Here is a 15,542-nt window from a genome sequence, read left to right as displayed (position 1 = left end):
GGTTCCTGTTGCCAGCCTTGTTCATGTACATCCACTTTACTACTCACTCATTGAATTTGTGCCTCTGTTATCTCGCACATACTCACCACCATACAGTCGGCAGCTACCACAATGGATGGAAGACCACCAGACATAAATATATATATATAAAGCCACAATTTAACTAAGCCAGCCGAAACTTGCTAACGTGGCCTAATGGAGGCATGTCTAACTTGGAATCCAAGGTAGTCTGCCAGGCCAGGCCGTGCCAAGCACCCCGATCATGAACACATGCAACTTTTGCGAAAGCACAAATATGGCCGTAGTGTGATAAGCGTCTAGAATGCACTGCATTTTCCCGTGTCCTCCCCATGCGTCCTCCCTATGCCTTTCCTTCCCGCTTCTTTGCCGCGAATGGATCTTTGGTAGCCGTCAGCGACCAAGCAGTTGGCCACTTGTGGACTACTGAGTTTTAAGTTTCGTATCTCCGCTTGGGTAACACCGGCGCCGATTTTTCGGTACCCTATTCAAGAATCGCACTGCGCTGTCGTCTATCAAACGTCTCTGTTGTGGCTTACTCCTGCCTCGGCATGGCCTCGTTTGAAGCGGGTCATATCTCAGAGCATCTGCGGTGCAAGAGTTTCCGTCTCTTGTGGCGAAAAGTTCACGTGAGCCAGGTAATTCAATGTGAAACTTGTTATTTTTGCAATAAGTTAATTCTATGTATGTGCTGTGCCTGCATATATTCAGCAAATTTGTCATTTCAAACATGACAACTCAACATTTCAAGACCTTGAATAAACTTATCATCCTGACATTATTTCCTTCTGTATTATCACTTCAACTGCAATTAGAGCATGACGGGCCGGGCAGGGCCCGGACCTTAATTCTGAGCGCCGGGCTGGCCCAGACTCGGGTCTGTTGCGTCGGGCACAGGCCGGGCCCAGGCTCAAATTTTTGGCCTGTGCACACCTCTACGGATTTTCTTTAGAGCTTAAATGCTATGGTGTTAATGGTCATGTCTTGTGACAGAAATTTGCATTATATATGCCTCATTCAAATCGGCTTGTTCACAACCATGCTGTGCCGGTCATTTTTCTCAGGATTGGCCCACGACACTGCTGGTGGTTTCTCACGACCGTCTGTTCCTGGACACTGTCCCCACTGACATCCTGCACTTCCACTCGCAACAGATTGTGCCCTATAGGGGCAACTATGACAATTTTGTCAAGGTCATGACTGAGCGGGTAAAGAACCAGCAGCGCGAGTATGAGGCTCAGCAACAATACAAGGCACACGTTCAGGTACAAATGGGTTCCACTTGCGCTTCCTTCACAGTTTATCTTTGCATTGCACCATGCTTGGTAGCATTCATTGATTACGAAAAAGCATTTGACTCAGTTGAAACATCGGCGGTGATGCAGGCATTGCGAAATCGGGGGGTAGACGAGCCATACATGAAAGTGCTGGAAGATATATATAGTGGCTGCACAGCAACCATAGTTCTGCATAAAGAAAGTAACAAAATACCCATAAAGAAAGGTGTTAGGCAAGGAGGCACAATCTCCCCAGTACTATTCATAGCTTGCTTAGAGGAGGTATTCAGAGACTTGGAATGGGAGCAGTTAGGGATACGGGTAGATGGAGAATACCTCAGTAATCTGCGATTTGCTGATGACATTGCCTTGCTAAGCAACTCAGGGGATGAACTGCAAATAATTATTGATGACCTAGACAGAAAAAGTAGAAAGGTAGGCTTGAAAATTAATATGCAGAAGACTAAGGTAATGTTCAACAGCCTCGGGAAGGAACAGCAGTTTACATTAGGTAGCGAAGTACTGGAAGTAGTAGGCGATTATGTCTACTTAGGACAGGTAGTAACCGCAGATCCGGACCATGAAAAGGAAATAACAAGAAGAATAAGATTGGGATGGAGCGCATTTGGCAAGCACTCGCAGATTATGACTAGCAGCTTACCGGTATTGCTCAAGAGGAAAGTATACAACAGTTGCATCTTACCTCTACTCACCTATGGGGCTGAAGCGTGGAGGCTAACCAAGAGAGTTCTACCTAAGTTGAGGACAACCCAGAGGGCTATGGAACGAAAAATGGTAGGGGTAATATTAAGAGATAGGAAGCGTGCAGAGTGGGTCAGAGAAATAACTCAAGTTACCGACATTCTAGTGGAAATTAAGAAGAAGAAATGGGCATGGGCAGGACATGTAGTGCGAAGAGAGGATAACCGATGGTCGCTTAGGGTAACAAACTGGATTCCAAGAGAAGGAAAGCGTAGCAGGGGGCGGCAGAAAGTTAGGTGGGTGGATGAGGTTAAGAAGTTCGCGGGGGTCAAGTGGATGCAGCTAGCACAGAACCGGGCTAATTGGAGAAATATGGGAGAGGCCTTCGCCCTGCAGTGGGTATAGTCAGGCTGATGATGATGATGATGATGCTTGGAGAACTATTTCTAGGCCGAAATGCCAGTCCGTGTCATCAGCAGTTGACCATGCCAGTATCGCTTGAAGGGGCTTCTCTAGTTTTTGATCGGGCGTTTTGTAATGTTTAAAAAAAAGGAGGTTAAGGCAATTTCGCCAAAATTGCTTATCAGTAGGGGTCTGCAAATATTAAAATTTTTCTAATACGGACTAAATATGAATATGGGAAAACATTCCTTTGAATATCGAATATCTTATCACAGGAAAAAAGAAAAAAGGGAAAACTAAGAAGAAGCAAACATTGTTCATCTTGTTTATTTCAGAATTCACAAGGTATCTGCAAGGAATTAAACTAGAATTACCTGCATAAAACCTAGTGGAGGTATCATATTCCTGCTGAATGCAGTTAACTCATGTTAAGTTGCCTTTCAAGGATCTGGAAAAAATGCCCGAATTAACTGAAAGCTTGAATTGTCGATGGGCCTGAAGAAACAGCTGAAAACCATTTTCACCACAGTAATTTTACCTGATGAACACCTACACAATGGTTGTGTGCATTTGAGATGAAACTGAAGTGAGAATGGCATTTTTCACCAGTTTAATCAAGTGCTTTGTTTTGCGCGCACTGTTCACATCATGGGCCCTTCTCATTTTGAGGATGCTTCACTGCACAGTTAATGTGCTCAAGCATTGCAGCCAAGCATGCTGTACAGTGAAACTGCAATGATTTTGAAAATTTTGTGTATTCCGTAATTTTGGAATGTTATTCCAAATATTTATTTTTGAATACAATTGAATATATTGTTACATATATGACCTGCGCGTTGCTGGATGTTGAAGAAGAGGACGATTAACAGTAGTGCCGCGAAAGGAAGACGAAGCTGAAGAAACCGTTGAGACTTGCCTTAACACTTGCTCTACTGTGCTGTGGACGCTTGCCCTTCACCTGCTGTGGTTTCTGTGCTAGCCTTCTGCCCCGTATCATCTTGGTGGAGGTGCTGGGAGCGGAGACATGAGTGGTGTAGGAGCTAAGGCCTCGAGTTCTCTCCGGATGATACGAGTCATGTTCGTGGGATGGGAAGGTTGTTGCAAAGGGGCCAGATCATCGCAGGATGATGTAGCTGCGGTGTTTGGAAGGCGCTCAAAGCGATGTACGAGGCGTCGTTGTTTAGCCTGCTCGAATTTTCGACAGACTTGAAGCACTGAGTCGACGGTGGAGCAATTCATGCAGAACAGGATGTTGAACGCATCATCCGCAATGCCCTTGAGGATATGGCCTACCTTGTCATTTTCCGTCATTGAGCAGTTGACCTTGCGACACAACGCAAGCACGTCTTGAATATACGCAAGGTAGGACTCCGTAGAGGATTGGATGCTAGATGAAAGTTCTGTTTTTGCTGCGACAGCTCGACCAATGGGCTTCCCGAACAGGTCCTGAAGCTTTTGCTTACAGATTGCCCACGTCACCAGCTCTTGTTCGTGATTTTGGAACCACGTGCGAGCGGTTCCCGCCAAATAGAAAATGATGCTGGCCAGCATAATGGTCGCGTCCCAGTGGTTGTTCTTGCTGCAACGCTCGTACTCATCCAGCCAATCTTCCACGTCTGTCTTGTCTTCGCCATTAAATATGGGAGGGTGGCGGATTTTTGTGAGCACGACTGGCTGAGCCGAAGTTGCCGCGGTGGTAGGGGCTGCCTCAGATGTCATAGTGGTAGTTGTTGACGTCGTTGAAAGCCCAGGTAGATGACGGCCACTGCGGAAATCCAGGTTTTGGCAGCGCAAGGGGTAATCTGTGCGCACAGGGATCTTTGGTCACCTCCACCAAGATGATACGGGGCAATATATACAAATTGAATAGCAAATATATTCGATTCATATTTGAAGTTTCCAATAACACCCCTATTTATCGGTCCTTATCCACTCAGAATTGTACCTTTTTTTTGTTTGTTTTTGCAGGTCTTCATTGATAGGTTTCGGTTCAATGCCAAACGTGCCTCCCTTGTGCAGAGCAAGCTGAAGATGCTGGAAAAACTGTGAGCTTTAACTGCTGATACTTATTACTGTGTCCCTTCTTGCCTTTTTCTTATAGCATTATACATCCTTTGCTACTTGTTGTGCTTCTCAATTATGTCATCTTTTATGCCTTCTTTTCATTGTTGGTAACACTGGAATTTACTCCTCTGGAGCTCGTTTTGCTGTAAAAACAGTCTATAATTGGGGGAAAACGAAGTGCCCCGAGTTTAAAGTTTGGCATTGTTTTGCGTTGTCTCTTTTCTCCCTCACCACTACTGCTTATAAGGAAAGAGGCTTCCTCGCACCCATATTTTTCAGTCTTTGCTGGTTTTCACTTATTCAGAATATTGGCTGAAAGCACCCTGGCTTTGCCCAAGAGATTCTGCATTTTGTAGAATCTTGGCAGGAGTGCCATAATTTTGGAGCCATTGTTTGCAATGTGGCCATTTCGTCTAAATTAGTAATGTGCTTATTGAACCCATGTAATTTCAGAAAACAGAATTGCGTAGGTGTGTCTTTGCTAGATGTGTGTGAATATTGAAATTGTCAAATACGAATGAAATTCGAATACGAGAAAAAAAATGGCCGATTTCTAATCCAGTATCGATGAATGAAAGAAAAAAAAATTAGAAAAAATAAAAAATGGCAAACATTGTCTTTTCTTTCAGAATTCATATTATATTTGCAAATAAAATCAAACTATAATTGCTCAGACGTGTATGCCCTAGTGAAAAATCCAATATAAATATCATAGGGGATCCTGTTTACCTTTATTTTTTTGTACAGTAAATAGCTGCATGAAACCCAGTGGAGCTGTCATATTCCTGCTGAATGCAGTAAACTCTCATTAATTCGACCTTCAATGAGCCAGAAAAAATGTCCAAGTTAACTGAAAGCTCGCATAATCGAATGGGCTAGAAAAAACTGCCAAAAGTAGTTTGCTTTGCAGTAATTTTATCTGACGAACACGGGCATAATGGTTGTCTGCGTTGAGATGAAACTGAAGTGACAACACCGTTTTTTTCCGGTTTTGTGAAGTGCTTCCTTTCATAGAGACTGTCAGAAAGGCCGCTCTCGCAAAAGGGAAGGTCCCTGCTCACAAAATAACTCTGCCGCGTTTTCAGGATGTATAGCCAACGGTGCCAAGCATTGTGGTGAAGTGCGCAGCATGGTGAAGCTGCGATGAATTAGATAATTTTCGATGTAGAATACCAGAGTAAGACAAGATTAGAGTTCTGGGAACGTGGATCCAATCAAACAGTCATGCGTATCATGCCATCCAATCTAACAGGACTACCATCCAAGCAGTTGCAAGGATGGTAGTCAGGGTAACACGCTGCAAGACTGGCATGAGAGAGGAAGACACTGTTCGCTTAGTGAATCCACTAGTGGTGAGTCGCCTCACCTGCAGTCTACCATACCAACACCTCAAACTTGCGGAGCTCAAGGCAATAGGCACCCTCCTCATGGGGAGCATTTAAAACAGCTCTCGGCATTCCCAAACAGACATCCACAGAGAAAGTCTTGAGTCTAGGAATTCATAATAAATTTGAGGAGCTCTGGAAAACACTATTCACCAGCCAAAAATGCCTCCTTGCGACTACGATGGATAGGACGTTACTCTTCAAGCTTGGCAAGCAGCAAGACCTCCGGGCCATCCAAGGTCAAGCGTGTCTATGACTTTATGTCCGCGACAGCATATCAGTGGCATCACGCCAGACATCGAGGCAGAAGGCAACAGTAAACACTTATTCCACACACTACAGGTCTTCCCCTAGCGTGGCGCTTGCCCCACTCTTCAAATATCCTAGGGGTGTACAGCAAAACCAAAGATTTTGTTTTAGACAGAACATGCATACAAGCAGTGGGAGGCGGTGCTGTCCAGCTAAGGATCGTACACCAGATCTGTTTAGCAGCAAAAGGCAGCGAAGCGCTGGACCTGCTCGTCACTTCTCCATTTCCTATCCCCTTCGTAAAGTTTTACCGCACCTCACCTCAGTAATTTTCGATATTGTGAAAAGTTCAAATATCAGGTTTTCAAATATGAATCAGATAGCAAACATATTCGATTCGTATTCGAAATTTTATTTTTGTGCACACTGTAAAGAAGACAAAGAACAGAAAAACGCTGCGGCATCACCATCACCATCGCTTGTCGCCGGCGCCCATCTCCCTCGCGCTGAAGCTGTGCCCTGCGGCTGGTAATTCGATCCTGCTGTGCCCAAAGTACTGCCAGCGCTAGACGTTCCAACCAACCATTAAATCCACATTTCACTTGGTGGAGGTGCGGGGTTTTTACCTAGTTTTTACCAAAAGCAGTCCTGTCGGACTCTACGGCGGCTTTGCATCGAGTGCTCTCCACCACCAGGACTCTTGAATCATTTATGCCTGTATTTTTCCTTCTTTTTTTTTTCTAGCTCTTTCTCACATATCTCAACTAGTGAAAGAGAAACCTCTCAGTAACCATTGGACATTGGTTGTGATTGAAAATTTCTTCATTTTGCTCATTCCAGGCCAGATTTGAAGCCCGTGGAAAAGGAGGTGGCAGTCACGCTAAGGTTTCCCGACCCTGAGCCCCTGTTCCCACCCATTTTGCAGCTCGATGAGGTGTCCTTTGCTTATAACCCCGGCCAGAATGTACTGGAACTTGTCAATCTCTCGGCCAACATGCAGTCTAGGATCTGCATTGTGAGTCCCTTTTGAAGTCTTTCAGTGAGAAGTGTTAGCAAATTGGTTGATGTTTTCATCAATGAAAGCATGCTGCACTGCAAGTTCTCATCTTAGCTTGAGGATATCTATTGACTGGGAGGGCCTTAGGTGTGCATATTTGCACGAAGGCTTAAATACTAGCTTAAGGTGAAATGGTATTTAAAATTTTTTTGTTTAGTGTTTATCGCATTTTATATCTTGCATGACCTCTTCATCGTTGCAGTAAGTCATTTTATGATGAGAGTTCTGACTAGCGCTCACTGTGCCTGTGAAAAGAGAGTTTCCACAAAAGCAGTTTATGGTGGTGTACGCACCATTTGCTACATAAGCGGCGGTGGCTTAGTCATGCTACAGTCACTGAAAGCTTTTCCGGTGATTCTAATCAAGGCATCCAGCACCACACTAAAGTCACTCAAAAAGCTTGGAAACGACTTCTGGTCATGCCATACCACGTAGTGCTTGTGCCAGCTTTTTTGTGCTTTGATGAACATGGCACCAGCACCAGTTTGCTCTGGTGGGCGTAGAGGACATCACAAGGCAGCGAATGGTGCCACTCCCATTTGCTCCTTGTTTCTCGATGCTACACCAATGCCACCAATGCTGCAGAATTGGGTAACACGCTCTTTAGCAGCTGTTGCTTTCAAACACATTTAAAATGGGAAATAGCCTGGCTGCATAGTTGATGCCCATACTTTGTATGATGCAGAAATCACATCGCGGACATTCTCTGTGTTTTCAACAAATGTGTTGTAAGTTGAATGGTTGAACCAGTCACTGCAAGTCATGATCCTCCTCAAGAAGTGCTTGAAATAACTGAAAATATGTTACATTTTATTTGTTCTGTGATTGTGAAATGAGTACCATCAGTTCTGTAACATTTACAATGTTTTGAATGCTGGATTGTGTGTGGAAATTGGACCTTAATGTCCCCAGAAAGGGGTCACCAAGAAGGGTAAACAACGCCATAACACTGATAGTTATTGAACCACCCATCATTCTCCCGCAAAAATTTTCGATCTAGCTTCTGCAACACCAGAGATATCGGCGATTAAAAATGACCCTTCCAATTTTCCCTCTCAACTCGTACGCCGAAGGGAGCCATAAAAAAACAAAGAATACAAGCAAGTTCAAAGCTCCACCCAGACATACATCACTTCGACGAACTTCCGGTTGCCGCGCGCTCGCTCGCTGGCGTACTCCGCCAACCCGTCCTCGCTTGCACACGCCTGAGGAGTTCGCCAGTTCGCGCAGCGACGGTTAGTGTAACCGCGAACCCGTGGTTATCCTATGTTACACGGCGGACCAAACCATGGTTGCACCACTAACCGCGGTTACCGCAAACCGAGCTTGACGACCTCGGTTTGCGTCGTTAACCCAGGTTATGACGGCGTCTGTTGACGGAAGCTACTCGTCGGCGCCCGAGTGCGCGAAATGTACGAGCGGGTCTGCTTCACAAAGTTATTCATTTGCCCACTGTATCACGTTTAAAGATCGATGTATAGATTATGGTGCCGCCCGACGTCTTCGATTACGGCCGACAGCGCAGCGACTGCGTACTGAAGCCTTGTCGTGCCTACAGTATCGTTTGAACGGCTTGTTGCTGAGCAGAACGCCAAAAAATATGCGGCCTTAGCTATGAAAGTACACGAGTTTGCAACGCTTGCAGCACGGGATGCCGCGAGCAGGCTGAGGTACGTACGTTACACAATTACCGCGGCGGTGGAACGTGCGAGCGCAGCGAACGCCGGCGCCGTGCGTGACCGTCCCTAGTCGTCGCTAGGCCTATTGTTTTGCTTCGAAGCCGCGGCGGTTGACGCTTTGGAATATGATCAACGCTGTCGTAAATCGTCTGCTTATGAAACTGCCTTATAGTGATTCCTATCCTGCCATAGTAAAATAATTATAGGATTAACTCTGCCGACGCATTAATCGCAGAGCTAATACGAGCAGATCTGATCAGCCGAAATGCACCAGCGGCAGCTGGCTTGAGCAGAAACTAGCTTGTATCACGGCTATCGCTCTTACCAGCAATTTGCTGCTGGTTTAGCGGTCCTCACGAGGGCTTCATACTTGATATTCGGCTCAATATTCCAGACGCCAACAAATTTTAGCACGCTTTATTTCGGACATCGGTGCTAACGATCCGCCGTGTGGTTCGCGAACGGTATGCGGGAGGAGGGGCCACTTACGGTGGTCAAGGAGGTGCTGCCATCGTGTGGTGCTTGACCGTGCTGTTGACGCCTCGTCGGACGACACTCCGATACTCCTGAAACCACGTTATATAAATAAGATATTTGTAAATGCAGCTTCGTTCTGCCGATCCCTGCGTCGCTTCGGTTGTTGCACTTAATGGGAAATTGCCACCTAACCGATAAGGGCGGCGAGCTGTAACAGCCCGCACAGAGTTCGAGCAGCGCACGAGCAGACGACTTTTGCAGCTACCGGAAGTGTGTTCGTGACGTCATGGTTGCAGTGACCGCAGCGAATGGCAGCTTCTAGCAAGCCTTGCCAGTCAACCAACCCGTGACGTCACGGGATTAGGAAATAGTTCCATGCGACACCGCCAAGCGACATTCCCTCTGCCCGCGAATTTCAAAAAACGCTGTTTATAAAAATTAATAATAAATCGCTGGCTTTGTTCCAAGGAGTTATACTTTGCGTTAATGCTCAAAAGGATGTGTTCTACACACTGAACACGTTTATCAGTGGTTTCTTGGGGGCCGTTTCTGTGGACCTTTAACACGGAAAGTTGAGCTAGTTGGTACATATATTTAAGGAATAACAGCGCGGAGACGAAGGAGTTGTCTTCTTCCTTGTCCTTCGTCTCCGCGCTGTTATTCCTTAAAAATTGGACCTTATCTCTCTCGGAACTTCAACATTCAAACAAGTCACTGTATGGCCGCAAATTTCAGCGGGAAAAGTCAGGAGGCTGAGGACTGACAGCAAAAAGTTTCTGTAAAAATGTTAACTTAAAAAAACAAAACGAAAACAAGCTGAGACTTTTGTGCATGTCAGTGCTTAACTAAATCTTTCTAAAACTGGTTAAAGTCAAGGGCATGAAACTCTGCAAGCGTCAATAGGTACTAGCTCATTGCCGGGCGTAGTTTTAATTTTAACTGAAGAGGGATTTTGTTGAGACCTACATTCACAAAGAAATTTGGGTTTTCAGTTGCCGATGTTGTGGCTGCATTTGTTGTGATCAGTTTATTGCACCTTTCTGTTTTTCTGTAAACCACTGTCAGTTCAGTAAGGTTCAGCCAAGTCACGGTAAGGTGCAATTGGTTCTGTTTGGGTAGGGAATTTTGGATGAGCATGCATTTTTGTGGTTATGTGTTCTTTTATTAAGCATCAGTGTACCCATGTCTTTATCAGGTTGGTGACAATGGGTCTGGGAAAACGACGCTGCTGAAGATCCTGAATGGAGAGCTAAACCCAACAGCTGGGGTGCGGCATGTTCATCGCAACCTAGTGATTGGCTACTTCACGCAGCACCATGTGGACCAGCTGGAGCTAGGCATCTCTTCACTAGAGTTCATGGCAAAGCAGTTTCCTGGTAAGTGAATGTGGCTTTATCTCGCTGCCCTGACTTGATGTCCTTGAAGCAGCTATTAGTTGGCTTCGTTGGTAGGGTCTAGTGTAATGAGGCATACTGCCAACACCAAGAAGAGACAGGTGCCGGGAGGACGCTGTCTTAGTGGTTGTGGTTCCATCATTCTTCCATCCCCTTCGGTTCCATCATTCTTGTCAGTGCTAATCGCACATATTGTTGTGACCGTGACAGATTTCATTCTCTCACGTTGAGCCATGTCATGGTAAAGAGAAGACTGTCAAGTTAATTCTTGAAAACAGCCCATGGGACATTTGCTTCAACTATATATTCAGATGCTGTCCGTGCTTTTGTTGTGTAAAACTGCAGTCCCTATTTTTTGCAGGCAAACCTTCAGAGTATTACAGGCAGCAATTGGGCTCTTTTGGCGTCACTGGTGACCTAGCCTTGCAGACCATTGGCAGCCTTTCTGGAGGCCAAAAAAGCAGGGTTGCATTTGCTCTCATGTCCATGCTGCGGTAAGTCTACCACCCTCAACACTTGTTTACTCTTAAGTAAAGTTCTGCTTTTACAAAGTCAAACCTTCAGGGCGCAATTAGCTGCGTGCAAAATTACAGGATGGCACAAAAAGTGTCCTTTCCGCCAATCGCTATCACAGCTTTTGGTATTTTAAATTTAGAACAATAAAATAATTCTGCTCATTATAAGATGGTGATGCAGTGGAACCGCTCTGTTAGGTTTTTCACGGGACCATGGAGAAAGTACCAGCCGAGAAACGTAACAAGGACGTAACAAGGAAAAAAAAATACACCATTGCCTGTTGGTCCTTTTTTACATTTGTATTTATTTTTGGGAATAGGGACAGATGCTTCTCTGGAATGTGTAGTGCTTTACGACTCGCGCGATAATTCGCACGTGCTGTCAGACAAAGTCCAAAAAGATCTTAAATGGCTTTTTGTCTGCCTGAGCAGTTGCTAGTGAAAGAAGGCCAGCAATGGAGAGGGGAACGCATGGGGCAGGCAAAGCATCGGGACTCGTGCATGCTTGTGCGCATTTCATGGTGGCCACTTTGACCCTACACAACCCTCATGCAGGGTCATAGGGTGACAACTATGGCTGATGATTTTGTTCTGTGGGCTTTCAATAATGAGCTAATTCTGGTAATTAGAAAATCAATATGCCCTACGATTGGCATCCATACTGTGGCAATGTACTTACCAGTGTTTGCAAATTGCTCTCCTTTTAGGCCACATTTCCTAATCCTGGATGAGCCTACGAACCACTTGGACATAGAAACCATTGAAGCACTCGGGCATGCTCTGAACAGATTCCAGGTATGTAAAGTCAGATTATGGTGCTTTGTTGTTACAACATGCAGATCAGTATTCATGTGTTTATATGTCCTGAAATCTGCATAGTGATGTCAAGACGTTGTAGAGTGCCATTTTCACTCATTTAGTGTAGTAACTTCTGCCCAAAAAACATTTCATGTTTCCTTCTAGTATTGTACTTCAGGGCTGAGGAAAATATTTTTATTGAGAAAGCAATACTACTCGCACTTTCAAGACTTCACGTGACCCGGCCGCAGTTACATTTGACCTATGCGGTGTGACGTCACACCAGCTGCTAGATATGGGGGACCAACTTGCTCCTTCAGATCGCCCAGCCGCAGTTACGGCGCGTGGTTGCTGCGCTGCTCACCTGCGGCGCTACTGTCGCTGTAACGTCACACCAGCTGCTATATATGCTGGCCTTGACTACTCTAGCTGAGATTTTTCACTATGTCGTCGACTAGTAAGGCTAAGGAGAGAGCTGATTGCCAATGTGAAGCCCGGAAGAGACAAAAAGCCACAGAAACCGCCGAAGAAAGGGAAGAACGGCTTTCAAAATGACGGGCACGAGATACAGCTCGAGGAAAGCGTTCTACCTCTACGGAAACGTAGCCAGGCAATTATTGCTTTCGCAATTCTCCAGGCTTAACCAAGTTGAGCCACAGCCATTTTTTTGTGTGGTTGTAAGGGCCTTCAAGGGCCTGCAGCATTCTGTGAATAAATAAAAATATCAGGTACAGGTATTGTGATAACCTTGAAAAATGTGTTTTATATATGAATACAATGTACAGGCACAGAACCTGTGTCCAATAAGCATTGCAGGCACAGCGTAACTAATAGAATGATTCCAAGTCAATTAAAAAAACATGAAGAAAAAAAAAAAGAAAATTCATGCAGTGGGATAAAGTAAATTTACCGCAAATTGCATTCTTGTGCGAGTTAGCATTAGGTACTAGGTGAGTAAATTTGAAATGCAACAAAATTGCATTATGTGTTAGTGACGACCACAAAATCTTTTAAGAAAGTTTTTTGCTTCGAAAGAGGAGTCCGAGTGAAGACCACCAAGTTCTCGTGCAAGCTTTTGAAAGCAATACTGCTCGCAGTTCGAGCCGTCAGCGTGGCCCGGCGGTGACCTTTAGACGACCCCCGTAGACGACGCCAAGCTGGCAGGAGCTGCCAACTTGGGTCTCTCGTTTCACATGGGACGGTTATGTTAGAATCAGCCTGCCAGGACCTTGGCATTTCGTTACCCCTCTAGGCTACTAAGGCACATTCATACGGCTTGGTTAAAGTGGGGCTTTATGTGTGGGCTGGGGAAGAATAAGAAGAATTGGAAGAATGCTCGGTCACCCGCAGCTATTGCTTTCGCTCAATATTCGGTTCAGCAGCGTTGAACTCTTCTAATAAGAAACTGAACATCCCATGAAATGTTTTTGAACAATGCGCTAAAGTACGACTGAGGGCAAAATCTTTATAGCATGCATCTGCTATCTCCCACGTTCAAATTGTCAATGAATGCTAACTCTTATCCCCCCCCCCCCCTCACTCTTCCCATGACCACTCCTTTTCTTTGTTTTCTCTCAACAGGGTGGTGTAGTTTTGGTGTCCCACGATGAGCGGCTCATCCAAATGGTGTGCCAAGAACTGTGGGTCTGTGGCAACCGCACAGTGCGAACCATTGAAGGTGGCTTTGCTCAGTATCGCAAGTTGATAGAAGAGGAGTTGGCAGCACAGGGGCAATGATGTGTGTTGATGGAAAAGGGTGAATAAAGAAAGAAAAAAGCCCAAGGACAGGGGACGGTGCTAAGATGACGTGAGAGGAACAAGCAAGCTCGCCACGGACTGATGTTTAACACTTCCAGGTGCCCTTTTTTTTATTGCCGGTCTTAATAGGCGTCCAGATATTTATCTAACCGCAGAAAAAAATGAAAATCTGCTCGAGTGACCTGTGAAAGAGAAGAAATGATGAAATGATTGTTTGCAAGAGTATATGTGGTACGCTTTTTCTTTTTGTTATTAGTTTCGTTTTTAACGAGTTTTATAGCACAGCTTGGTACCCATGTGAAATGTTTTTGATGCGTTGATGCACGCTAAACTGACAAATTGCCGTCAAGTGATGATGCACTATATGTCAACGGTCCGGTGTCTAGCATGCCTACATGCCTGGTGTACATGGAATTCGTACATCATTGTAGATCAGAAAATGTGCTCCACGTGGGTTGTCCTAAGAGCTGGTCTACTGAGCCTTCCGCAGGCAGTTACGAAATTGTAGTAATGAGTTTCGATTGTGCTCTACGAAGCTTTAGGTAAACAAATTTTGTTGCCAAGTGCTTTAATTGATCACAGTTCTTGTGTTCCTGCATCCTTCCCTTCAGTATTTCTAACGGCATGATCTTTTACAGTGCCTTATTCCTTTTGCGCATACCCGATGAAAACAAAAAAGGAATTCTTGCGTGACAAGATTTCGTAGTCTGCGATTTTTTGTTGTCAGTAGCATCTTCTCCTCAAATAATAAATGTTAAGAGCACATGTTTCGAGCTCAACGGTTTTGCTAGTTTGGGACAAATTTATTTTGAACCGACAGAGTTTTCGACAAGAGTTGCTGTATACCTAGCAAATGAAGTGTTTATCAGACTAGAACAACCATTTTATTGACGAGTTCTGGCTTGCATATGTACATAGCACTGCTTGTCTTGAAAAAAAGGCTGCTTGAAAAACCCGCTTTATGGCACGTGTGCAAGCAAATAATCGTTGCTGAACGCAGTTTGTAATTTCAGCGGAATAAGCAGTTCTGAAATGCATTTGTTTACCTATGGCTGTTTTGCACTGAATGTACTGTGCATCAATTCACTTGAAATTTTGAATTAGTAAACAGGTATTAACCCCTCTTATATCTTGAAATGTCAGTTGTGTCAAGTTTTTCACATCAACTCGAGAAGGTGCCGTACATTTATCCCCGTAACCTCGAAAAGGTTTTCATAATTTGTATATCTCGAAACCTGGCAGGAGGAGGAAAAAAACTTTGAGGCCTTGCTTTAAGAGTGAAATGCCATAGCACTTTTCCTTCTTTTATCGTACACCACTGCTAAACTCAGACACATGCTACTATGTCACACACACTACAACGTATTCTCTAGGCCTTTCTCTTAGACGCTTGAACCAACCAGCATTCATGGCCTATGTGTAGCATGCTCGTTCGGCATGCAGAGGGCTTGGATTCAATCCCCAGCACCAGAAGTTGCTCCACTACTATATTTTATAGAATTTTATATTTTATGAAGTGCCCCTACTACAGGAACAGGCTCACCAAATTTGGCTTCATTCTCAGAATCTCGAATCATTTTTGATGCACGCCGGATACCGCCGAATTTTCAGCAGCACGAGCTTTTTAACACTTATTGTTAAATTTTATTTTTGTCATTTGTTGGGGGACCCTTTTTTTTTTTTTTTCTTTTCCGGATTTCAGCGATTCAATGAAATTTGGCTGGAAAAAGAGAAACGGCCTTAGCAAGTGGTTTGCAAGTCCCTTTT

At 44.7% G+C, this 15,542-nt stretch overlaps 1 protein-coding gene across 2 annotated transcripts in view; it reads left to right on the top strand.

The window, feature by feature from the left end:
* The window catches only part of LOC146197427 (ATP-binding cassette sub-family F member 3), a 50,300-nt gene extending 35,398 nt beyond the window's left edge, over positions 1-14,902 (top strand). For both annotated transcript variants that reach the window (XM_084599241.1, XM_084599242.1), the window contains 7 exons: positions 1,083-1,283; positions 4,368-4,444; positions 6,938-7,112; positions 10,506-10,686; positions 11,066-11,198; positions 11,927-12,014; positions 13,599-14,902. In XM_084599241.1, the coding sequence (XP_084455367.1) occupies positions 1,083-1,283; positions 4,368-4,444; positions 6,938-7,112; positions 10,506-10,686; positions 11,066-11,198; positions 11,927-12,014; positions 13,599-13,754 (1,011 nt within the window). In that variant the 3' untranslated portion in view covers positions 13,755-14,902. The remainder of the gene's footprint in view (positions 1-1,082; positions 1,284-4,367; positions 4,445-6,937; positions 7,113-10,505; positions 10,687-11,065; positions 11,199-11,926; positions 12,015-13,598) is intronic.
* The last annotated feature ends 640 nt before the right edge of the window (positions 14,903-15,542 follow it).

Source organism: Amblyomma maculatum, chromosome 3 (assembly GCF_055883805.1).
Source record: "Amblyomma maculatum isolate TAMU_Amacu chromosome 3, ASM5588380v1, whole genome shotgun sequence".
Taxonomy (NCBI): Eukaryota; Metazoa; Arthropoda; class Arachnida; order Ixodida; family Ixodidae; genus Amblyomma; species Amblyomma maculatum.
The sequence above is the reverse complement of the archived record's forward strand: the minus strand, read 5'-3'. Positions and strand labels throughout refer to the sequence as shown.